Genomic DNA, 23589 nt, shown 5'->3' with positions numbered 1-23589 from the left:
CCCCGATCGGAGAGGTTGGGGGGGGGCCCCCGATCGGAGAGTGGGGGGGGGGGGCCCCCGATCGGAGAGGTTGGGGGGGGGCCCCGATCGGAGAGGTTGGGGGGGGCCCTGATCGGAGAGGTTGGGCGGGGGGAGGGCCCCCCGATCGGAGAGTGGGGGGGGGGGGGGCAGAAGGGGACAGAGGGAGGGTGAGAGTTTGAATGAAATTTACTCAGTTTGAGAAGCCAGATGTGTGACAGTAAAAACCTCGCCAGCTGTGGGAATGGTCACTCGGAACAACATTTATTTAGTTAAGAACCTCTATTTGCAGAGATACAACATGTAACCATAGCAACTCACGCTGCTAATAACCATGGCAACACCCTGCTGTATGGAGTTAGAAAACAGGATCTGATTGGAGTTAGTGTTGGGAATTTCACCTCATTTATCCCGGCTTTAGTTCCTGCCCTGTGTTAGGATGGAGCTGGGATTCACACTCAGGCTGCGGGGGGGGGGGGGGGGGTTACCCCAGGCTTTAGAGGGTCAGCAAGCTCAAAGGGTCAGTTACTCTCCCCTGTCCGGAGGCCGGAGGCGGTCAGGCCCCTGTCCGGAGGCCGGAGGCGGTCGGCCCCTGTCCGGAGGCCGGAGGCGGTCGGCCCCTGTCCGGAGGCCGGAGGCGGTCGGCCCCTGTCCGGAGGCGGTCAGCCCCTGTCCGGAGGCCGGAGGCGGTCGGCCCCTGTCCGGAGGCCGGAGGCGGTCAGGCCCCTGTCCGGAGGCCGGAGGCGGTCGGCCCCTGTCCGGAGGCCGGAGGCGGTCGGCCCCTGTCCGGAGGCCGGAGGCGGTCGGCCCCTGTCCGGAGGCGGTCAGCCCCTGTCCGGAGGCCGGAGGCGGTCGGCCCCTGTCCGGAGGCCGGAGGCGGTCAGGCCCTGTCCGGAGGCCGGAGGCGGTCAGGCCCTGTCCGGAGGCCGGAGGCGGTCAGGCCCTGTCCGGAGGCCGGAGGCGGTCAGGCCCTGTCCGGAGGCCGGAGGCGGTCGGCCCCTGTCCGGAGGCCGGAGGCGGTCGGCCCCTGTCCGGAGGCCGGAGGCGGTCGGCCCCTGTCCGGAGGCCGGAGGCGGTCAGGCCCCTGTCCGGAGGCGGTCAGTCTGGGGCTGGAGTCACCGATGCTGTTTCTTGTTGCAGGTTTTCCGAGTGGAGGTTCTCAGCAATGGGAGGAAACACCTGGTCGAGAGAAGATACCGAGACTTCCAGGCTCTCCACAAGAAGGTCAGAGACCCCGGCCCCATCCCCCAACCTGCCCCCACTCCCTTCCTGCAACCTGGTGCCCCCTCCCCAATCCCCTGCACATGAATCCACATCCTGTCCCTGGACCCTGGTGATGTTAACAGCTATTGGGGTCTCTGGGAGAATAGAGAAAGCAGATCTAGTGATGGTGAGCTGTCTTCTTGGATCATTAGAGTGTGGTGTAGGTACATCCACAGTGCTGTTAGCGAGAGAGTTCCAGGATTTTGGCCCAGTGAAGGAACGGCGATATATTTCCAAGTCAGGATGGTGAGTGACTGGGAGGGGAACCTCCAGGTATCTGCTGCCCTTGTCCTTCTAGATGGTAGAGGTGAAGGGAACTGCCTAAGGAGCCTTGTGAGTTGCTGCAGTGCATCTTGTAGATAGTACACACAGTAACGATTCGAGATAGCGCTGATTTCTCAGGGCACGGTAACGATTCGAGATAGTGCTGATTTCTCAGGGCACGGAAACGATTCGAGATAGTGCTGATTTCTCAGGGCACGGTAACGATTCGAGATAGTGCTGATTTCTCAGGGCACGGTAACGATTCGAGATAGTGCTGATTTCTCAGGGCACGGTAACGATTCGAGATAGTGCTGATTTCTCAGCGCACGGTAACGATTCGAGATAGCGCTGATTTCTCAGGGCACGGTAACGATTCGAGATAGCGCTGATTTCTCAGCGCACGGAAACGATTCGAGATAGCGCTGATTTCTCAGGGCACGGTAACGATTCGAGATAGCGCTGATTTCTCAGGGCACGGTAACGATTCGAGATAGTGCTGATTTCTCAGCGCACGGTAACGATTCGAGATAGCGCTGATTTCTCAGCGCACAGTAACGATTCGAGATAGCGCTGATTTCTCAGGGCACGGTAACGATCAGCGATAGCGCTGATTTCTCAGCGCGTGGAAACGATTCGAGATAGCGCTGATTTCTCAGGGCACGGTAACAATTCGAGATAGCGCTGATTTCTCAGCGCACGGTAACGATTCGAGATAGCGCTGATTTCTCAGCGCACGGAAACGATCAGCGATAGCGCTGATTTCTCAGGGCACGGTAACGATCAGCGATAGCGCTGATTTCTCAGGGCACGGTAACGATTCGAGACAGCGCTGATTTCTCAGCGCACGGTAACGATCAGCGATAGCGCTGATTTCTCAGGGCACGGTAACGATCAGCGATAGCGCTGATTTCTCAGAGCACGGTAATGATTCGAGATAGCGCTGATTTCTCAGCGCACGGTAACGATCAGCGATAGCGCTGATTACTCAGGGCACGGTAACGATCAGCGATAGCGCTGATTTCTCAGGGCACGGTAACGATCAGCGATAGCGCTGATTTCTCAGGGCACAGTAATGATTCGAGATAGCGCTGATTTCTCAGCGCACGGTAACGATCAGCGATAGCGCTGATTACTGCCTGATGTCATCATGTAATCAGTGAAGACCTGGACAGACAAGAGATTGTTTGTTGGCACAGACAATTCTGTACGTGCAGGCAACAGCAATGTGCCCCTCCTTCCCCCCACCACCCTGGCTACTGTATACCCCCTCCTTACCGCCCCCCACCCCCACCCCCCACAGCCCCGGAGGCCACCCTCTCACTGCCTCCCCTGTGCCGCTCCTCCCCCGGTCCCCTGTGCTCCCCCCAGCCCCCCATCACTCGCCGAACACTCCATCCTCTCGGAATCTCTGATCCGGGGAATTGTCCATGTTCCACGCTGACCAAATTCCTTGTTTTTGTTTTCAACAGTTGAAAAAAATGACAAAAACGCCAGAATTCCCGTCCAAGCGAGGCCTGAATCGAAGACCCAAAGCCCTGGAGCAGAAGAGACTAGGATTGGAGGCATATTTACAGGTCAGACACGGGGATAAGTGAAGCAGCGTTTCACAGTCTGAAGAGTGTCCTTCAAGAGTCACAAAGTTCTTTTGAGTAAAATTAAATGAAGTAACTTCAGTGTCTGAGACAGACTCTCAACTCAAAAAACCCCAACTGTTGTTTCCAGATAGACTCTCAATGCAGTCAAAACACTCACTGTCAGAGAGTCTGTACTGAGGGAGCGCCGCACTGTCAGAGGGTCAGTGCTGAGGGAGTGCCGCACTGTCAGAGGGTCAGTGCTGAGGGAGTGCCGCACTGTCAGAGGGTCAGTGCTGAGGGAGTGCCGCACTGTCAGAGGGTCAGTGCTGAGGGAGCGCCGCACTGTCAGAGGGTCAGTGCTGAGGGGGTGCCGCACTGTCAGAGGGTCAGTGCTGAGGGAGCGCCGCACTGTCAGAGGGTCAGTGCTGAGGGAGTGCCGCACTGTCAGAGGGTCAGTGCTGAGGGAGCGCCGCACTGTCAGAGGGTCAGTGCTGAGGGAGCGCCGTATTGTCAGAGGGTCAGTGCTGAGGGAGCGCCACACTGTCAGAGGGTCAGTGCTGAGGGAGCGCCGCACTGTCAGAGGGTCAGTGCTGAGGGAGCGCCGCACTGTCAGAGGGTCAGTGCTGAGGGAGCGCCGCACTGTCAGAGGGTCAGTGCTGAGGGAGCGCCGCACTGTCAGAGGGTCAGTGCTGAGGGAGCGCCGCACTGTCAGAGGGTCAGTGCTGAGGGAGCGCCGCACTGTCAGAGGGTCAGTGCTGAGGGAGCGCCGCACTGTCAGAGGGTCAGTGCTGAGGGAGCACCGCACTGTCAGAGAGTCTGTACTGAGGGAGTGCCGCACTGTCAGAGGGTCAGTGCTGAGGGAGTGCTGCACTGTCAGAGAGTCTGTACTGAGGGAGCGCCGCACTGTCAGAGGGTCAGTGCTGAGGGAGCGCCACACTGTCAGAGGGTCAGTGCTGAGGGAGCGCCGCACTGTCAGAGGGTCAGTGCTGAGGGAGTGCCGCACTGTCAGAGAGTCTGTACTGAGGGAGTGCCGCACTGTCAGAGGGTCTGTACTGAGGGAGTGCCGCACTGTCAGAGGGTCAGTGCCGAGGGAGCGCCGCACTGTCAGAGGGTCAGTGCTGAGGGAGCGCCGCACTGTCAGAGGGTCAGTGCTGAGGGAGTGCCGCACTGTCAGAGGGTCAGTGCTGAGGGAGCGCCGCACTGTCAGAGGGTCAGTGCTGAGGGAGCGCCGTATTGTCAGAGGGTCAGTGCTGAGGGAGCGCCACACTGTCAGAGGGTCAGTGCTGAGGGAGCGCCGCACTGTCAGAGGGTCAGTGCTGAGGGAGCGCCGCACTGTCAGAGGGTCAGTGCTGAGGGAGTGCCGCACTGTCAGAGGGTCAGTGCTGAGGGAGCGCCGCACTGTCAGAGGGTCAGTGCTGAGGGAGCGCCGCACTGTCAGAGGGTCAGTGCTGAGGGAGCACCGCACTGTCAGAGAGTCTGTACTGAGGGAGTGCCGCACTGTCAGAGGGTCAGTGCTGAGGGAGCGCCGCACTGTCAGAGGGTCAGTGCTGAGGGAGCGCCGCACTGTCAGAGGGTCAGTGCTGAGGGAGCGCCGCACTGTCAGAGAGTCTGTACTGAGGGAGTGCCGCACTGTCAGAGGGTCAGTGCTGAGGGAGTGCCGCACTGTCAGAGAGTCTGTACTGAGGGAGCGCCGCACTGTCAGAGGGTCAGTGCTGAGGGAGCGCCGCACTGTCAGAGGGTCAGTGCTGAGGGAGCGCCGCACTGTCAGAGGGTCAGTGCTGAGGGAGTGCCGCACTGTCAGAGAGTCTGTACTGAGGGAGTGCCGCACTGTCAGAGGGTCTGTACTGAGGGAGTGCCGCACTGTCAGAGGGTCAGTGCCGAGGGAGCGCCGCACTGTCAGAGGGTCAGTGCCGAGGGAGCGCCGCACTGTCAGAGGGTCAGTGCCGAGGGAGCGCCGCACTGTCAGAGGGTCAGTGCCGAGGGAGCGCCGCACTGTCAGAGGGTCAGTGCCGAGGGAGCGCCGCACTGTCAGAGGGTCAGTGCCGAGGGAGCGCCGCACTGTCAGAGGGTCAGTGCCGAGGGAGCGCCGCACTGTCAGAGGGTCAGTGCCGAGGGAGCGCCGCACTGTCAGAGGGTCAGTGCCGAGGGAGCGCCGCACTGTCAGAGGGTCAGTGCCGAGGGAGCGCCGCACTGTCAGAGGGTCAGTGCCGAGGGAGCGCCGCACTGTCAGAGGGTCAGTGCCGAGGGAGCGCCGCACTGTCAGAGGGTCAGTGCCGAGGGAGCGCCGCACTGTCAGAGGGTCAGTGCCGAGGGAGCGCCGCACTGTCAGAGGGTCAGTGCCGAGGGAGCGCCGCACTGTCAGAGGGTCAGTGCCGAGGGAGCGCCGCACTGTCAGAGGGTCAGTGCCGAGGGAGCGCCGCACTGTCAGAGGGTCAGTGCCGAGGGAGCGCCGCACTGTCAGAGGGTCAGTGCCGAGGGAGCGCCGCACTGTCAGAGGGTCAGTGCTGAGGGAGCGCTGTTTAGGTTTTATTTATTAGAGTCACAAGTTAGCTTACATTAACACTGCAATGAAGTTACTGTGAAAATCCCCTAGTAGCCACACTCCGGCGCCTGTTTGGGTACACAGGGAGAATTTGGCGCGGCCAATGCACCCTAACCAGCAGGTCTTTCAGACTGTGGGAGGAAACCGGAGCACCCGGAGGAAACCCATGCAGACATGGGGAGAACATGCAGACTCCACACAGACAGTGACACTAGCCAGGAATCGAACCCGGGTCCCTGGCACTGTGAGGCAGTGGTGCTAACCACTGTGCCATCCTGCTGCCACTGTCAGTGGGACAGTGTTTTGTGGGGTGGTGTAAGGGACGTGAGGGACTGCTTCTGCCTGTGGCGGGTACCTGAGCCTGGGGGTGTCAGGGTGGGGTGTGCTGCGGCCAGGGTGATGTTCTGGTTAGTTGGGGGTCTAAGGGTTTTAAAGGAAGGCTGGCAGTTTTCAACCTGAACTTTAATGCAGGGAAACAGGAGTTTGCTCTTCACACTCTCTCTCTCACACACACACTCTCTCTCTCCCTCACGTTCTCTCGTTCTCTCTCCCTCACGTTCTCTCTCTCTCCCTCACGTTCTCTCTCTCTCTCTCCCTCACGTTCTCTCTCTCTCCCTCACGTTCTCTCTCTCTCCCTCACGTTCTCTCTCTCTCTCTCCCTCACGTTCTCTCTCTCTCCCTCACGTTCTCTCTCTCTCCCTCACGTTCTCTCTCTCTCTCTCCCTCACGTTCTCTCTCTCTCTCTCACAGGGTCTTGTATTTGATGACCAGCACCTGTCCCAGGAAATCCTCGACTTCCTGAACATTAAGCACCTTCCAGCGGGGAGGCAGCTCGGGTCAGTGCCTCACTCTCGGGTCAGTGCCTCACTCTCGGGTCAGTGCCTCACTCTCGGGTCAGTGCCTCACTCTCGGGTCAGTGCTTCACTCTCTTTTCACTCTCTGTTGTTCCTGGATTGGTTACTGAGTAACAGAGAAGCCAATCGGAGAGGTCGGCTCCACTTAGCCTCAGTTCCCAATGTTTGGGATGAGGGAATCTCGGTGTTCCTGATGATTTTTGGGAATTAGTTGGAGTCCGTGTCTGTAATGGGTGAGACTGAGTGAGGAACAGAGCCTTCAGTCTGAGCTCTCGGAATCTCTGGAATTCCCGGGATGTGAGTCAGTGAGTGTCTGCAGACACAGGTTGATAGACCACAAGAGCCAAGGTAGGCCATTCGGCCCATTGAGTCAGATAACCTACCATTGGAGAATTGAATGTACTCAAGAGGCAGTTGGATATAAAGAACAACCCAGCACAGGAAACAGGCCCTTTGGCCCAACGAGCCCGCCCCGGCATTTTAACATTGAGTGCCCTCCTCTACCCATGACCTTTGACCTACGCCTATTGGGCAAGATTGAGGGGAGACTAATTTAGAGACAATTTGTTACCAATCAGCCTAATAGCACATCTTTGGGATGTGGGAGGAAACCGGAGCACCTGGAGAAAACCCACGCAATCACGGGGAGAATGTGCAAACTCCCACAGACACCGGCCCAAATTCATGAGTCTGCACAGCAAAGAGTGATAGTCACTGAGCTGTCGTGTTCCCCGTCAGATGGTCCAGTTAAAGCACACACTAACAACGTGAAACACTAGGCAACTCTCAAAGCAACATCCAAAAGCAGCCCTCACACGACCCACCGCGTATATGCCCCTTGTTGGACAACAAGGTGGACTGAATCACCTGTGGATTAAAAGAACAGACATCAATAAACATACACAACTTATACAGATATTCACGGAATCCCCAGAAGCTCAGAAGTAAGACAAGTGAGCCAGAAAATATGTTGGAAAGTCCATAGGAATCAATTGATTCCCAGGGACGTCCCAAGGCTCTTGATCTTTATTTAGAACAGTCTCCTGTATCCCTCCATCTCCATCCCACTCATGTGTCTATCTAAGTAAACCTTAAACATCTCCAGCGTGCCTGCCTCCACCACCCTACTTGGCAGTGCATTCCATACCCCCACTACCCTCTGTGTGAAAAACCTCCCTCTAATATCCGAATTATACCTTGCCCCCCTCACCCTAAGCCCGTGGCCCCTCATAATTTATGTATCCACCCTAGGAAAAAGCTTACCACTGTTCACTCTGTACCCTTCATTATCTTATACCCCTCTATTAGATCCCCCCTCAATCTCCGTCTTTCTAAGGAAAACAGCCCCAATTTGCCCAATCTCTCCTCATAACTCAGTCCTTCCATACCAGGCAGCATCCTGGTAAACCTCCTCTGCACTCTCTCCAGGGTCTCCACGTCCTTCCTGTAGTAAGGTGACCAGAACTGGACGCAGTACTCCAAATGCGGTCTAACCAAGTTCTGTACAACTGCAACATTAGACGCCAGCTCTTGTACTCTATACCCCTTCCTATAAAAGCAAGCATACCATAGGCTTTCTCCACCACTTTCTCCACCTGTGTTGCCACTTTCAAGGACTTGTGTACTTGCACCCCCAGGTCCCTCTGCATTTCTATACTCTTAATAGGCCTACCATTTATCGTGTAACTCCCCCCTACATTATTTCTTCTAAAATGCATCACCTCACATTTATCAGGATTAAATTCCATCTGCCATTCCTCTGCCCAATATACCAGCCTATCTATATCCTGCTGTATTGTCAGACACTCCTCCTCACTATCAGCAAGTCCAGCCACCTTTGTGTTAACTGCAAACTTGCTGGTCACACCACGCACTCCCTCTTCCAAGTCAAGTATGTATATTACAAATATAACATTGGAGGTGAATGGGATCAAAGGTTATGGGGAGAAAACAAGGTAAGGCTATTGAATTGGACAATCAGCCATGATGGTGATGAATGATAGAGCAGGTTCGAAGGGCTGAATGGCCTCCTCCTGCTCCTATATCTGCTCCACCATTGAAGGAGATTGGATATGTTAATGCTCCAGTCCAGCGGAGGGTGTGTTTGGGATTGGGGGAATAGTGGATTTTTCTTGCTGCTGTACTGTGGGATGGTGAGAGAGGGTGAGGAATTGGTTAAGAGAAGCACTGAGCTGCTAGGATAGAGCCTGAGAGAAATTTGTTCTTGTTTCTTTCTCTCACTCCATTCTGATCTGATGCCATTCTTTTCTTTCAGTGTTGTGGAACAACTTGATTTGCAAAACTACAGGTGAGCACCAGAGACAGCGGCTCGTTCTCCGAGATATCGGCGTTTATAAACCCGAGCTCTGAGGCTGCACTGACTCCAGGAACGGCAGCATTCACATTGCCTTCTGATTTAAACTTTATAAATTCCCCATCAATGTTCAAACTTCACCCACAGCCTCTCCTCTGTAACCTCCTCCAGCCTCTATAACCCTCCCTATCTCTGTAACCTCCTCCAGCCTCTATAACCCTCCCTATCTCTGTAACCTCCTCCAGCCCCTACACCCTCCCTATCTCTCAGTTGGGTCTATTCTACATGTTGTGTTTTCATTGTTCCATCATCGCAGACCATGCATTTGGATATCTCAGCCCTAAACTCTTGCACACTCTCCCACAACCCCATCATCTCTTTGCTGCAGCCATTGGTCATCTGTCTTAACATCTACAACTTTAGCTCATTATCAAATTAAACCTCCCTCTACACTGTCCCCCATCAAACTCTCCCAGGACAGGTACAGCACGGGGTTAGATACAGAGTAAACCTCCCTCTACACTGTCCCCCATCAAACACTCCCAGGACAGGTACAGCACGGGATTAGATACAGAGTAAAGCTTCCTCTACACTGTCCCCCATCAAACTCTCCTAGGACAGGTACAGCACGGGGTTAGATACAGAGTAAAGCTCCCTCTACACTGTCCCCCCCATCAAACACCCCCAGGACAGGTACAGCACGGGGTTAGATAGAGTAAAGCTCCCTCTACACTGTCCCCCCATCAAACATCCCCAGGACAGGTACAGCACAGGGTTAGATACAGAGTAAAGCTCCCTTTACACTGTCCCCATCAAACACTCCCAGGACAGGTACAGCACGGGGTTAGATACAGAGTAAAGCTCCCTCTACACTGTCCCCCCATCAAACATCCCCAGGACAGGTACAGCACGGGATTAGATACAGAGTAAAGTTCCATTTACACTGTCCCCATCAAACACTCCCAGGACAGGTACAGCACGGGGTTAGATACAGAGTAAAGCTCCCGCTACACTATCCCCCATCAAACACTCCCAGGACAGGTACAGCACGGGGTTAGATACAGAATAAAGCTCCCTCTACACTGTTCCCCCATCAAACACTCCCAGGACAGGTACAGCACAGGGTTAGATACAGAGTAAAGCTCCCTCTACACTGTCCCCCATCAAACACTCCCAGGACAGGTACAGCACGGGGTTAGATATGCAGAGGGACCTCGGGGTCCTTGTGCATGAGTCGCAAAAACCCAGCTTGCAGGTGGTCAGGAAGGCGAATGGGATGCTGGCCTTCATAGCGAGGGGGATTGAATATAAAAGTAGGGAGGTCTTGCTGCAGCTGTATAGGGCATTGGTGAGGCCACAGCTGGAGTACTGTGTGCAGTTTTGGGCGCCGCACCTGCGCAAGGATATTTTGGCCCTGGAGGGAGTGCAGAGGAGGTTTACTAGGCTGATACCGGAGTTGAGGGGATTGAGCTATGAGGAGAGGCTGAATAAACTAGGCTTGTACTCGTTAGAGTTTAGAAGAATGAGGGGAGATCTCATTGAGACGTATAAGATGATGAATGGGATGGATAGGATAGAGGTAGAGAGACTCTTCCCGCTCAAAAAAGACAGTAGGACTAGGGGGCACAGCCTCAAGATAAGGGGGAGGCGGTTTAGAACAGAGTTGAGGAGGAACTTCTTCACTCAAAGGGTGGTGAATCTCTGGAATTCTCTGCCCGTTGAAGTGGTGGAGGCTGCCTCGCTAAATATTTTTAAGAAGCGGGTTGATGGGTTCTTGATAAGAGAGGGGATTAAGGGTTATGGGGAGAGGGCGGGAAAGTGGAACTGAGCCACAACAGATCAGCCATGATCTTATTGAATGGCGGGGCAGGCTCGAAGGGCTAGATGGCCTACTCCTGCTCCTATTTCTTATGTTAGCACAGGGTTAGATACAGAGTAAAGCTCCCTCTACACTGTCCCCCATCAAACACTCCCAGGACAGGTACAGCACAGGGTAAGGGATCTGCTGTGTTTTTCTCACTAAGCTGCTCTGTTTTTCAGGTGCTTCTCTCACCAAGTGGTCAGTTTTTCGAAAGATGCCTTTGCTCATGGGAATTCTGAAGGTAATGGGGCTGATTCTGGTTATGGTTATTAAGGTTATGTTGCAGTTGTATAAGGTGCTGGTGAGGCCACACCTGGAGTACTGTGTACAGTTTTCACTAGGTTGATTCCAGAGTTGAGAGGGTTGGCTTATGAGGAGAGACTGAGTACGCTGGAACTATACTCATTGGGATTCAGAAGAATGAGGGGAGATCTTAGAGAAACATATAAGATTATGAAGGGAATAGATAAGATGGAAGCAGGAAGTTGTTTCCACAGGCGGGTGAAATTAGAACTAGAGGCATAGCCCCAAAATAAGGGGGAGCAGATTTAGGACTGAGTTGTGGAGGAACTTATTTGCCCAAAATGTTGTGAACGTGTGGAATTCCCTGCCCAGTGAAGCAGTTGAGGCTATCTCATTGCATGTTTTTAAGGCAAGGATAGATAGATTTTTGAACAGTAAAGGAATTAAGGGTTATGGTGAGCGAGTGCGTAAGTGGAGCTGAGTCCACAAAAAGATCAGCCAGGATCTTATTGAATGGCAGAGCAGGCTCGAGGGGCCGGATGGCCCACTCCTGCTCCTGATGTTCTAATGATTGTTACCGTGCAATGCACAAATGCGAAGGAAGTATGGTTAGGAGCAGGACAACAGCACAAAGGGGGATACTGGGCAAGACTGGATCTGAGGATAAGAATCCAACAATGGTGGGAACAGTGTCAGAGTTAGGAAACGGGACAGATCCCAAAGAGTCTAAATCTCAGAGATACTGGGGGAGGAAGTAAAGTGCCTCACTGTCACAAGGATCAGTGCTGAGGGAGTGCTGCACTGTCAGAGGGTCAGCACCGAGGGAGTGCCGCAGTGTTGAAAGGCTGAAACTGGGATGGGGAGATATTTGCAATGTTTCCAATCTGCTGAATTGGGATTATTCAGGGGCACAGCTTTAGCTCATTCTGAATCCTGGACAGTTTGTCTGGAACTCACTGTGATCCCTTGCTTTTCAGACCTGCTCCCTAATGTGACAGTGATGGGTGTTCTTCAGGGATTTTATTGGACTGATTCGGAAATGTATGATGAAATCTCCTCGGCTGATAGAGTACAACTACGCATTCCTGGGCCTGAGAGTATTGTCTGACCCCTGGCTTTTCACAAATATTTACTGTGAAACAAACTTAAAGCACCCCTCTAAATAAATCCTATTTCTTGCACTTCCTTTGCTTCTGTGAAGGCCATTCACCTTTCGTTTGAGGGTCTGTTATCCCATCAATGTATTGGATCAAATGTGAAATGCACCCACTAATGACTGAGTAATTATTGCTCTCAGACTGAAGCACATCTCCCCTTCTGCTGTGTCTGTGCTTGGATTAATCTTGCATTAGAGGGGGGGGGGTCTGCTGGTGGAATCTGAATTTACAAATGGAATTAATCTTCACTCCATTGGCAATAACAGATTTGATGTTTGTCACTGAGTGGACTATCTCCAGCTCCTGCTGGTAAACATCAGAGACATCCAGCAGGAACTGCCTAATACATTCCTCTCTGGTAGCAGATCATCTAGGGCCAGTCTTGCTGCTGATGACCTGGGGAATGTGTCGCTGTTTGTTAAGCATACCTTCTGGTGATGGGGGGAATTGTTCAACAATTCCCTGTGGCTGCTGTCAGTGTTTGTATTAGGATCAGGACTACCCACAGCCCACTGTCCAGAGTTAATTACAGCTCTTCCCTTCTCCACCTCAGATTGCATCTCCTGCTTTTCCCATTGGGGAATAAAATCCAATCCATCTCAATGAAATTCCTAAGACTGTGTACTCCAACTGGGAATGATGACTTGCCAGTTATTCCCCCTCCCCCATGCAGGGAAGTGCTATAGTGGGCAGAGGGAGTTTGTTTCTATCCAGCCTCTAGTGCAATAAGCAGCAGTTAAAGTGATGCTGTCTCACTGCAATAACTGAAATCTCTCATCACAAAGGAACATCAACAGACTGAATCTGAGATTGTATATTGTGATGTTAACAGGAAAGTGTGGAGACCAAATCTCCAGTTCTTCATCCACCACAGTCTCTGTTTACAGAACATTAAACAGGTTACTAGAAAACACGTTTATTGTTGCTGTGTACATTTTTTACAAAGAACCAGATTCTGGAATGTTCAGGTATCTACACAGCCTGGAAGCCCAGGATCAGTTTAATATTGAATGAAAACCTCACTGTCCATCCCAGGCAGACAGCTCACTCTTTGGCAATGGCAAAAGGCTTTTCCACCTCGATCTTGCCACAATCTGCAATGACCACATCTTTCAGTGGTTTATCTCTGCTGTCTGTCTTCGAAGCCTCAACCTTTCTAACAACATCCTGCAACAAGGAAAAATAAACAGCATTAAAGTCAAACTCAAATCTAGTCAACAAAGCCTCATGGCTAATCATAAAAACATAGTCCAGACCTGTTATCTCCAGACTCACCTATTCTATAAACACCTACAGCCCCCAATCCTAACACACCCAAGTCCTGTTCACATTCTGCCTCTCCTATTCGCTACACACTGACTCTCTCAATCCCTCCATATCCTCAGCACACCCCCTGCCCCCCCCCCCAATCCTACAACAGAATCTCTACCCTCAATTTGATTTTAGCAGCTCTGCTATTGGTGCCTTTTTCTGGAGTTAAATATTCTCCAGAACAGAAGGGAGGGAGAAACAGGGCAGGCTTTACACTGTTGAACGTGTGATTCTGATGTTGCTGTTACGATTTGCCATTCATTCAGAACAGGTGCTTATTTATTGAGGGCCAACAGCTGGAGTTCTTTAATCTCGACCCTAGCCCAGAACCCTTTGTCCCTCCAATGGAAGTAAACCCATCACATTTCAATCTTTCAGTCTGAAGTTGTATTTGTCTCCCCTCTCTCCCCAGTAGATGCCAGCCCTGTCCAGTATTCCCAGCACTTTGCAATGTGTTATTTTAGTTTCTCAGGGAAACTCCTAAGGTGGCGATGCTGTGGGGCTGGACAGGGCCCCATTTCTCAGACAAGGTTACTCTGGGATTGTGCTGGGCTATCATTAGAACAAATCCCACTGTGCAGTTACTCTCCCGCAGGAGCCAAAGCCTGACACTGATCAGCACAGCTGGTAATTGCTCTTCTGCCCACTCCTCCCCAATTGAACTGATCATAAAATCCCTACATTACAATAGGCAGCCTGTCAGCCCATCGAGTCAGCACCGATAACAATCCAACCCAGGCCCTATCCTCATAATCTGATGCATTTACCTCAGCTCATTCCCCCAACATGATGGGGCAATTTAGCATGGCCAATCGACCTAACTCGCACATTTCTGGACTGCAGGAGGAAACCCACAGACACAGGTAGAACGTGGAGACTCCACACAGACAGTGACTTGAGATTGGAATTGAACCCAGGTCTCTGGTGCTGTGAGGCAGTAGTGCTAACCACTGTGCCACCATGCTGTCCCAGGTGATGTGAGGCAGCAGTGCTAATAACTGTGCCAGTGCTGGCCACAATGGAAGGGCAATTTGCACAACACCTGGCACCATGCCAGCAATCATACAACACCGCAGGAGGCAACCATTTCGCCCATTAGCTCTGCAGCAAATCTCCCAGAGCATCCCACCCAACCCTATCCCCATGTATTTACCATGGCCAATCCACCTAACCTGCACATCTGGGAAGAACTGGAGCACCAGGAGGAAACCCACACAGACATGGGGAGAATGTGCAGACTCCACACAGACACCCAAGGCCAGAATCAAACCTGGGCCCTGGTGCTGTGAGGCAGCACTGCTAACCACCGTTAGAAGCTCCCTTAGAATAGGGAGTAGGAAGGAGAAGGAACGACATCTTCATGAGATGCACTAAGTATCACCACCAGGGAAACTGAGCTACAGATTGTAAACAGTTAGGGTGGTGTGAGGGCCTTCCCCTGCCTTCAATCTCGTTGGGAGGATGTTAAACACACAGGACAAGCAGCCAGGGAGAGAGACAGAATCCTTACAAATCCTTCGATGACTTTTCCGAACACTACGTGTTTCCCATCAAGCCAGCTGGTTTTGACAGTGGTGATGAAGAATTGGGATCCGTTTGTGTCTTTGCCAGCGTTCGCCATACTGACCCACCCTGGGCCATAGTGCTTCAACTTGAAGTTTTCATCAGGGAACCGGTCACCATAGATACTCTTCCCTAGAGAGAGAAAATCCCAGGATAGAGAGGGGGAACACAATTAAACTAACCCTGAAGACAAACCAGCCTGAACATTTCTAGCAGTTCACAAGAAAGACTGCACCAATACTAACGGTACAGGAAAAGCAACATTCCTATCGCACAATGGACAAGCCAATCAACACAAGGTTTTAAAGTTTATTTATTAATGTCACAAGTAAGGCTTAAATTAACATTGAAATGAAGTTACTGTGACAATCCCCTAGTCGCCACACTCCAGCACCTGTTTGGGTACAAGGGAGAATTTAGCATGGGATTAGCTTAGTGATTAAAAAGGGGGCATGGCTGGGCTGAAGGGCCTGTTTCCATACCGTACACCTCTGACTCTACAGCCAATGCACCCTAACCAGCATGTCTTTTGGACTGTGGGAGGAAACCCACACATTAATGGGGACAACGTGCGTACTCTGCACAGACACTGACCCACCCAAGCTGGGAATCAAATCTGGGTTCCTGGCGCTGTGAGGCAGCAGTGCTAACCACTCCGCCACCGTGCCGCTGGGAACTGAACCTGTGTTCCTGGCACTGACAGGCAGCGATGCTAACTTCTGCTCCGCCTGATTAACAGCAACTCAACCCTAGAACAAGTGTGTGTCTGACTCCGCAAAATTCGAAAGGCAGACGGACAATCCGGCTGTCCCAGTGCGCTCCGAGTGAAGAAAGTCAGGTTTCATCTCCGATAACATAAAATCCTGAAGCCAGAACTCAGACAGCAGGAGGAACTGTCATCGTGGAGCAAAATACAGAGGCACACTGCACTCTCCCTCACTCTACATACATACACACAAACTCCCCTGCGTACATCACTCTCCCCCCAACCACAGGCAGGAGAAAGCATCACACTTACCACCAGTACCGTCTCCACGGGTAAAGTCCCCTCCCTGAATCATAAACTCCTTGATGACCCGGTGGAATTTGCTATTTTTGTAGCCAAATCCTTTCTGCAGAAAAATCAGGACAGATTAACTGGAGAATGACATCAGCTTCAGCATACTGAGCCTGAGAACGTCTAAAGATTCCACAAAATTCATATCACAGATGGGACAATGCTGGCCGCGCATAGCGAAGGTTTCACTTCAGGTGAGAAGATGGTGAAGCCAGTCCCCAAGGCAGGAGGAGGAACTGTCACCATGAATGAAAGAAATACTCACTTCCCCCGTCGCTAAAGCAACAAAGTTTTCAACCGTCTTTGGCACAGTCTTCCCAAAAAGACCAAATACTATCCGGCCTGCATCCTCATCACCGATTTTAAGATCAAAATACACCTAGAGAGGAGGAAATCAAACAGGAGTCAGTTTGCTTACGCCCAGCACCCCCCACTCACACCCACAAGCAGAACAAGGCTGACTGCCAAGTATCAACACTGAACGGTGACATCCCTATCTAGTATCCTAAGCTATTAACTTCCTCACTCCAAACTTCAGGGACTTTATTTCACTGGAGTGCCGGCCAATGCAGGAGAAGGTGCCCCACAACACACAGCTCTCCAGCTGCCAAATCTCCCTGATAAGATACCAGTACCTGGTACAGTCCATGTAAGATAACCAGGGAAACAAGATTTATTTCTGAAAGAAACAGGGTTCCAAAACTGAATATGTCCAGAACGATACAATAAACACTATCATCCCCCTGCCCCAGATCCTGAATGGCAGTGCCCACCCAGGGATAGCAGGGTTTGACGATTGCTATAAACTCCAGTTATTCGCCTCACTACAGGAAGGAGGTGGAAGCTATCGAGAGGAGATTTACGAGGATGTTGCCTGGATTGGGAGGCATGCCTTATGAGGATAGGTTGAGGGAGCTAGGTCTCTTCTCCCTGGAGAGACAAAGGTCGAGAGGCGACCTGATAGAGGTTTATAAAACGTTGAGGGGAATAGATAGGGTGGATTCTCGGAGGCTATTTCCCAGGGCTGAAACAGTTGCTACGAGAGGACACAGGTTTAAGGTGCTGAGAAGCAAGTACAGAGGAGATGTTAGGGGAAAGTTTTTCACTCAGAGGGTGGTGAGTGAGTGGAATCGGCTGCCATCGGTGGTGGTAGAGGCAAACTCGCTGGGGTCTTTTAAAAGACTTCTCAATGAGTATATGGGATTTAATGGGATTGGGAGTTATAGATAGTTCTATGGCTTGGTAGGTATAGATGTGATTGGCGCAACTTGTGGGCTGAAGGGCCTGTTTCTGCTGTAGTGTTCTATGTTATTCTGCAGTGTGCTTCCCGTTTAGCCAGGAAACAGAAAAAAACCTTAATTAAATAAACTACCTGCCAAGATGACTGCAGTCACAAGAACAAGGGCTGTACAGAACACAGCTGCACTCACAAGGACACCCTGTCCTCCTCGGGTAGATAGAATAGACAGCCACATAGACGGGGGTGGCCATTCAGCCCATCATGTCTGTGCAGGCCCCCATAAGATGAATTTACCACCCAGTGCCCCACTTCTCCCCATAGTCCTGCATACTGTTCCTTTTCAGTTATTAATCCAACTCTCTTTTGAAAGCTGTGCGTCCCAAAGCCTAATCACTCGCTAACCCTTGTATCCACATTGCTAATTACCATTCATCTGTGCCCTCACCTACTCAATCCTTCCGCCAATGGGAACAGTTTCTCCCTGCCCCTTTGTTCTTTATTTAGCAGTGTCACAAGGCTTACATTAACGCACAATGAAGTTACTGTGAAAAATTAGCTAGTTGCCACACTCTGGCGTCTGTTTGGGTTACACTGAGGGAGAATTTAGCACTGCCAATGCACCCTAACCAGCACGTCTTTTGGACTGTGAGGTGAAATCAGACCACCCAGAGGACACAGGGAGAAAGTGCCAACCTCGCAGACAATGACCCAAATTGGGAATCAAATCCAGGTCCCCGGCATATGAGGCAGCAGTGCTAACCACTGTGCCACCACCGTTTCCTAGCATACGTTAGGGAAATCAGGGGTTCCTGCACTGATCCCTGGGAAATTCCAACCTGGAAAACAACTCAATACTACCCTCCGTTTCATACTACTTAGGCCAATTTTGTATCCATGATCCTAATGTCCTGTTTATTCTGTGGACTCCTTTCTCTCAAGTTTATCATGTGGCACTGTATCAAATGCCTTTTGGAAATTCATGTACATCACATCAATAGCATTGCCCTCATCAACCCACTCTGACACGTTTTCAAAAACTTAAGACAAGCCGATTACTGTTTGCTCCAGCTTTCCTTAGTTAACCTGCATTTGCCCAAATTGGCATAATTTTGTCCTAAGTTATTGTTTCTAGAATCTTCCCCACCACTGAGGATAAACTGACTGCCCTGTAGTTGCTGGGCTCCTCATTTCAACAAGACTGCAAGCAACATTTATAATTCTCCAATCCTCTGACACCAGCCTGAGTGAAAGATTATGGCCAACAGCCTCCAGTTTCCATTCATTTCCTTCTGTATCCTTGAATGACTCTCATCTGGCCCTGGAGTCTTATCCACTTGAAGCATATCCAATATCTCAAATTTAAACCAAAGTGTCTGAACAACCTTCTCTCATTAAGACTTGCATGACACCTTCCAATAAAGACAGACACAAACTATTCACCTCAGTGATGGCTCTTGCCTTCACGTATAAATTGCCCACTATTCCTCCTTTTCCCTCTGCATTCAGCCTGATTCTCAGTTGTATTATCAGATATTTTTCATAGATTATACAGCACAGGAACAGGCCCTTCAGCCCACCACATCCAGGCTGACCAGGTATAACGTATGTACTGATCCCATTTCCCAGCACCCGGATCATTGCCTATTATGCCATGGTGATTTAAGTGCTCCCTCAGGTGCTTTCTGATTTATTGTCACATGTAGTAACATACTGTGAAAAGTATTGTTTCTTGCGTGCTATACAGACAAAGCATACTGTTCATAGAGAAAAAAAACAGGACAGTACATAATGTAGTGTTTCAGTCATAGCTAGGGTGCAGAGAAAGATCACTTAATGCAAGGTAGGTCCATTCAAAAGTCTGATGGCGATAGGGAAGAAGCTCTTCTAGTCGGTTGGTACATGTCCTCAAAACAGGATGCGTGGGGTCCTTGATTATGCTGACTGCTTTTTCCATGGTAGTGTGAAGTGTACAGTGTCAATGGTGGGAGGCTTCTCAAGTGTGACAAGAGTACCTGTCTTCACCAGCCTCTCAGGCAGCATGTTCCATATCTCCACCACCCACTGGTGAAATAAATTTTCCTCAGATCCCCTCTAAGTTTCTTACCCTTCACCTTAAACCTCTGCCATGGGGAAGTGATGATTATCTAACCCATCTATTTGTAAGCCGACTTTATTTTCTCTCTCTCTTTTGACATCCAGATGGTTCTGGATTTGTTTGCCCTATCTCTTCCCCTCGTGGGAATATTAATGTTGTGGTCAGGAAGGCGAATGGGATGCTGGCCTTCATAGCGAGGGGGATTGAATATAAAAGTAGGGAGGTCTTGCTGCAGCTGTATAGGGCATTGGTGAGGCCGCAGCTGGAGTACTGTGTGCAGTTTTGGGCGCCGCACCTGCGCAAGGATATTTTGGCCCTGGAGGGAGTGCAGAGGAGGTTTACTAGGCTGATACCGGAGTTGAGGGGATTGAGCTATGAGGAGAGGCTGAATAAACTAGGCTTGTACTCGTTAGAGTTTAGAAGAATGAGGGGAGATCTCATTGAGACGTATAAGATGATGAATGGGATGGATAGGATAGAGGTGGAGAGACTCTTCCCGCTCAAAAAAGACAGTAGGACTAGGGGGCACAGCCTCAAGATAAAGGGGAGGCGGTTTAGAACGGAGTTGAGGAGGAACTTCTTCACTCAAAGGGTGGTGAATCTCTGGAATTCTCTGCCCGTTGAAGTGGTGGAGACTGCCTCGCTAAATATTTTTAAGAAGCGGGTTGATGGGTTCTTGATAAGAGAGGGGATTAAGGGTTATGGGGAGAGGGCGGGAAAGTGGAACTGAGCCACAACAGATCAGCCATGATCTTATTGAATGGCGGGGCAGGCTCGAAGGGCTAGATGGCCTACTCCTGCTCCTATTTCTTATGTTCTAATATATTTTGAGTGCACTCAAATTATTTCTTCCTTAAAGCAGCCAGCCCATTGTTGAGTTAAGAGTTCTGTCTGCTAATCTGGCTCAGATCCACACTCACCCCAATGAGCAAAGGCTGGAAATACAGAACAAAGAAAACAGATGACAATAGGGTCGCAGTTTTCATTTAGACCCCCGGGGAAACTGAACACTTATCATTAGAAATAAGTCAATAAATTAGAAAAAGCTTCACTATTTTTATCAGATAATCCAGAATCAGAGCAGACAGTGTGGTTGGAAGCAGATCCTTGACATCCACCTGAGCCTCAGTTTAAAGAGTCATTTTAAAGCCTGCTTCTTTGATAGTTTACCTGACGAAGGAGCAGCGCTCAGAAAGATAGTGGCTTTTGCTACCAAATAAAGTTATTAGACGTTAACCGGGTGTTGTGAGACTTCTTACTGGCAAGGCCCAGTGACACCTAACACTAAGCCCAAATTCAGTTTTAACTGCATATCATCTCGCTGTTTTCTTCAATTCCTCACACCCCCTCCCCCCGTCGATCCCTGTCACCTGCCCCACCCTTCCCCATTCCCACCCATCCCCCGACCCACCCCCTCCATTCCCCTCCCCCTCCCACCCATCCCCCAATTCCCCTCAGCCACCCATCCCATCAACCATCCCCTCCCCACCACCCATCCCATCAACCATCCCCTCCCCACCACCCATCCCATCAACCATCCCCTCCCCCCCACCCATCCCCCCCATTCCCCTCCCCCCCACCCATCCCCCTCCCCCCATTCCCCTCCCCCCCACTCCCATTCCCCTCCCCCCCACTCCCCATTCCCCTCCCCCCCACCCATCTCCCCCCCATTCCCCTCCCCCCACCCATCTCCCCCCCATTCCCCTCCCCCCCACCCATCTCCCCCCCCATTCCCCTCCCCCCCACCCATCTCCCCCCCCATTCCCTCCCCCCCACCCATCTCCCCCCCCATTCCCCTCCCCCCCACCCATCTCCCTCCCCCCCCATTCCCCTCCCCCCCACCCATCTCCCCCCCCATTCCCCTCCCCCCCCCACCCATCTCCCCCCCATTCCCCTCCCCCCCCCACCCATCTCCCCCCCATTCCCCTCCCCCCCCCACCCATCTCCCCCCCATTCCCCTCCCCCCCCCTCCCATCCCCCCCCCCATTCCCCTCCCCCCCCCACCCATCTCCCCCCCATCTCCCCCCCCATTCCCCTCCCCCCACCCATCTCCCCCCCACCCATCCTCCCCCCCCATTCCCCCCCCCCCACCCATCTCCCCCCCACCCATCTCCCCCCCCATTCCCCTCCCCCCCACCCATCTCCCCCCCACCCATCTCCCCCCCACCCATCTCCCCCCCACCCATCTCCCCCCCCATTCCCCTCCCCCCCACCCATCTCCCCCCCCATTCCCCTCCCCCCCACCCATCTCCCCCCCACCCATCTCCCCCCCCATTCCCCTCCCCCCCACCCATCTCCCCCCCACCCATCTCCCCCCCCATTCCCCTCCCCCCCACCCATCTCCCCCCCACCCATCTCCCCCCCATTCCCTCCCCCCCACCCATCTCCCCCCACCCATCTCCCCCCCCCATTCCCCTCCCCCCCACCCATCTCCCCCCCCATTCCCCTCCCTCCCACCCATCCCCCCCATTCCCCTCCCCTCCCACGCACCCCCCCATTCCCCTCCCCTCCCACCCATCCCCCCCATTCCCCTCCCCTCCCACGCACCCCCCCATTCCCCTCCCCACCAATCCCCCCCATCCCTCCCCCTCACCACTCCCCACCAACCCCCTCCCCCACACCCACCACTCCCCACCAACCCCCTCACCCACCACCAACCCCCTCCCACACCCACCACCCCACCACCCGCTCACCCACCACCACCCCCTCCCCCACACCCACCACTCCCCACCAACCCCCTCACCCACCCCCCCTCCCCCACTCCCCACCAACCCCCTCACCCACCCCCCTCCCCCTCACCCCACCAACCCCCTCACCCACTCCCCTCACCCCCCTCCCCATCACCCACACCCCCAACCCCCTCCCCATCACCCACACCCCCCAACCCCCTCCCCCATCACCCACACCCCCCAACCCCCTCCCCATCACCCACACCCCCCAACCCCCTCCCCATCACCCACACCCCCAACCCCCTCCCCATCACCCACACCCCCCAACCCCCTCCCCATCACCCACACCCCCCAACCCCCTCCCCATCACCCACACCCCCCAACCCCCTCCCCATCACCCACACCCCCCAACCCCCTCCCCATCACCCACACCCCCAACCCCCTCCCCATCACCCACACCCCCCAACCCCCTCCCCATCACCCACACCCCCCAACCCCCTCCCCATCACCCACACCCCCCAACCCCCTCCCCATCACCCACACCCCCCAACCCCCCTCCCCATCACCCACACCCCCCAACCCCCTCCCCATCACCCACACCCCCACCCCCTCCCCATCACCCACACCCCCCAACCCCCTCCCCATCACCCACACCCCCCAACCCCCTCCCCATCACCCACACCCCCCAACCCCCTCCCCATCACCCACACCCCCCAACCCCCTCCCCATCACCCACACCCCCCAACCCCCTCCCCATCACCCACACCCCCCAACCCCCTCCCCATCACCCACACCCCCCAACCCCCTCCCCATCACCCACACCCCCCAACCCCCTCCCCATCACCCACACCCCCCAACCCCCTCCCCATCACCCACACCCCCCAACCCCCTCCCCATCACCCACACCCCCCAACCCCCTCCCCATCACCCACACCCCCCAACCCCCTCCCCATCACCCACACCCCCCAACCCCCTCCCCATCACCCACACCCCCCAACCCCCTCCCCATCACCCACACCCCCCAACCCCCTCCCCATCACCCACACCCCCCAACCCCCTCCCCATCACCCACACCCCCCAACCCCCTCCCCATCACCCACACCCCCCAACCCCCTCCCCATCACCCACACCCCCCAACCCCCTCCCCATCACCCACACCCCCAACCCCCTCCCCATCACCCACACCCCCCATTCCCCACCAACCCCTCACCCACACCCCCCGTTCCCCTCCCCACCAACCCCTCACCCACACCCCCCGTTCCCCTCCCCACCAACCCCTCACCCACACCCCCCGTTCCCCTCCCCACCCACCCCTCACCCACACCCCCCGTTCCCCTCCCCACCCACCCCCCCATTCCCCTCCCCACCCACCCCCCCATTCCCCTCCTCACCCACCCCCCCCATTCCCCTCCCCACCAACCCCTCACCCACCCCCCCATTCCCCTCCCCACCAACCCCTCACCCACCCCCCCATTCCCCTCCCCACCAACCCCTCACCCACCCACCCATCCCCCTCCCCACCCCCCCCATCCCCTCCCCTCCCCCATTCCCCTCCCCCCCCATT

The 23589-nt window shown here is 53.7% G+C and overlaps 2 protein-coding genes and 1 non-coding gene across 3 annotated transcripts in view; 1 reads left to right on the top strand and 2 right to left on the bottom strand.

The window, feature by feature from the left end:
- The window catches only part of LOC145360819 (sorting nexin-24-like), a 22874-nt gene extending 9871 nt beyond the window's left edge, over positions 1–13003 (top strand). Inside the window, exons 2-7 of the mRNA XM_080216295.1 lie at positions 1159–1242; positions 3015–3119; positions 6412–6497; positions 8791–8823; positions 10870–10931; positions 11911–13003. Coding sequence (XP_080072421.1) covers positions 1159–1242; positions 3015–3119; positions 6412–6497; positions 8791–8823; positions 10870–10931; positions 11911–12041 — 501 coding nt within the window. The 3' untranslated portion in view covers positions 12042–13003. The remainder of the gene's footprint in view (positions 1–1158; positions 1243–3014; positions 3120–6411; positions 6498–8790; positions 8824–10869; positions 10932–11910) is intronic.
- Positions 12991–23589, bottom strand: part of LOC145360818 (peptidyl-prolyl cis-trans isomerase B) — an 11151-nt gene continuing 552 nt past the window's right edge. Inside the window, exons 2-5 of the mRNA XM_080216293.1 lie at positions 16287–16400; positions 15983–16076; positions 14912–15096; positions 12991–13257 (exon numbers count right to left, since the gene is read on the bottom strand). Coding sequence (XP_080072419.1) covers positions 13135–13257; positions 14912–15096; positions 15983–16076; positions 16287–16400 — 516 coding nt within the window. The 3' untranslated portion in view covers positions 12991–13134. The remainder of the gene's footprint in view (positions 13258–14911; positions 15097–15982; positions 16077–16286; positions 16401–23589) is intronic.
- LOC145360842 (small nucleolar RNA SNORA79) lies at positions 15725–15866 on the bottom strand. The gene has a single exon (XR_013889786.1). It is a non-coding gene; the product is annotated as a small nucleolar RNA SNORA79 (small nucleolar RNA).

The sequence above is a fragment of the Carcharhinus amblyrhynchos genome, chromosome 32 (assembly GCF_965287045.1).
Source record: "Carcharhinus amblyrhynchos chromosome 32, sCarAmb.v2.hapA, whole genome shotgun sequence".
Classification (NCBI taxonomy): Eukaryota; Metazoa; Chordata; class Chondrichthyes; order Carcharhiniformes; family Carcharhinidae; genus Carcharhinus; species Carcharhinus amblyrhynchos.
The sequence above is the reverse complement of the archived record's forward strand: the minus strand, read 5'-3'. Positions and strand labels throughout refer to the sequence as shown.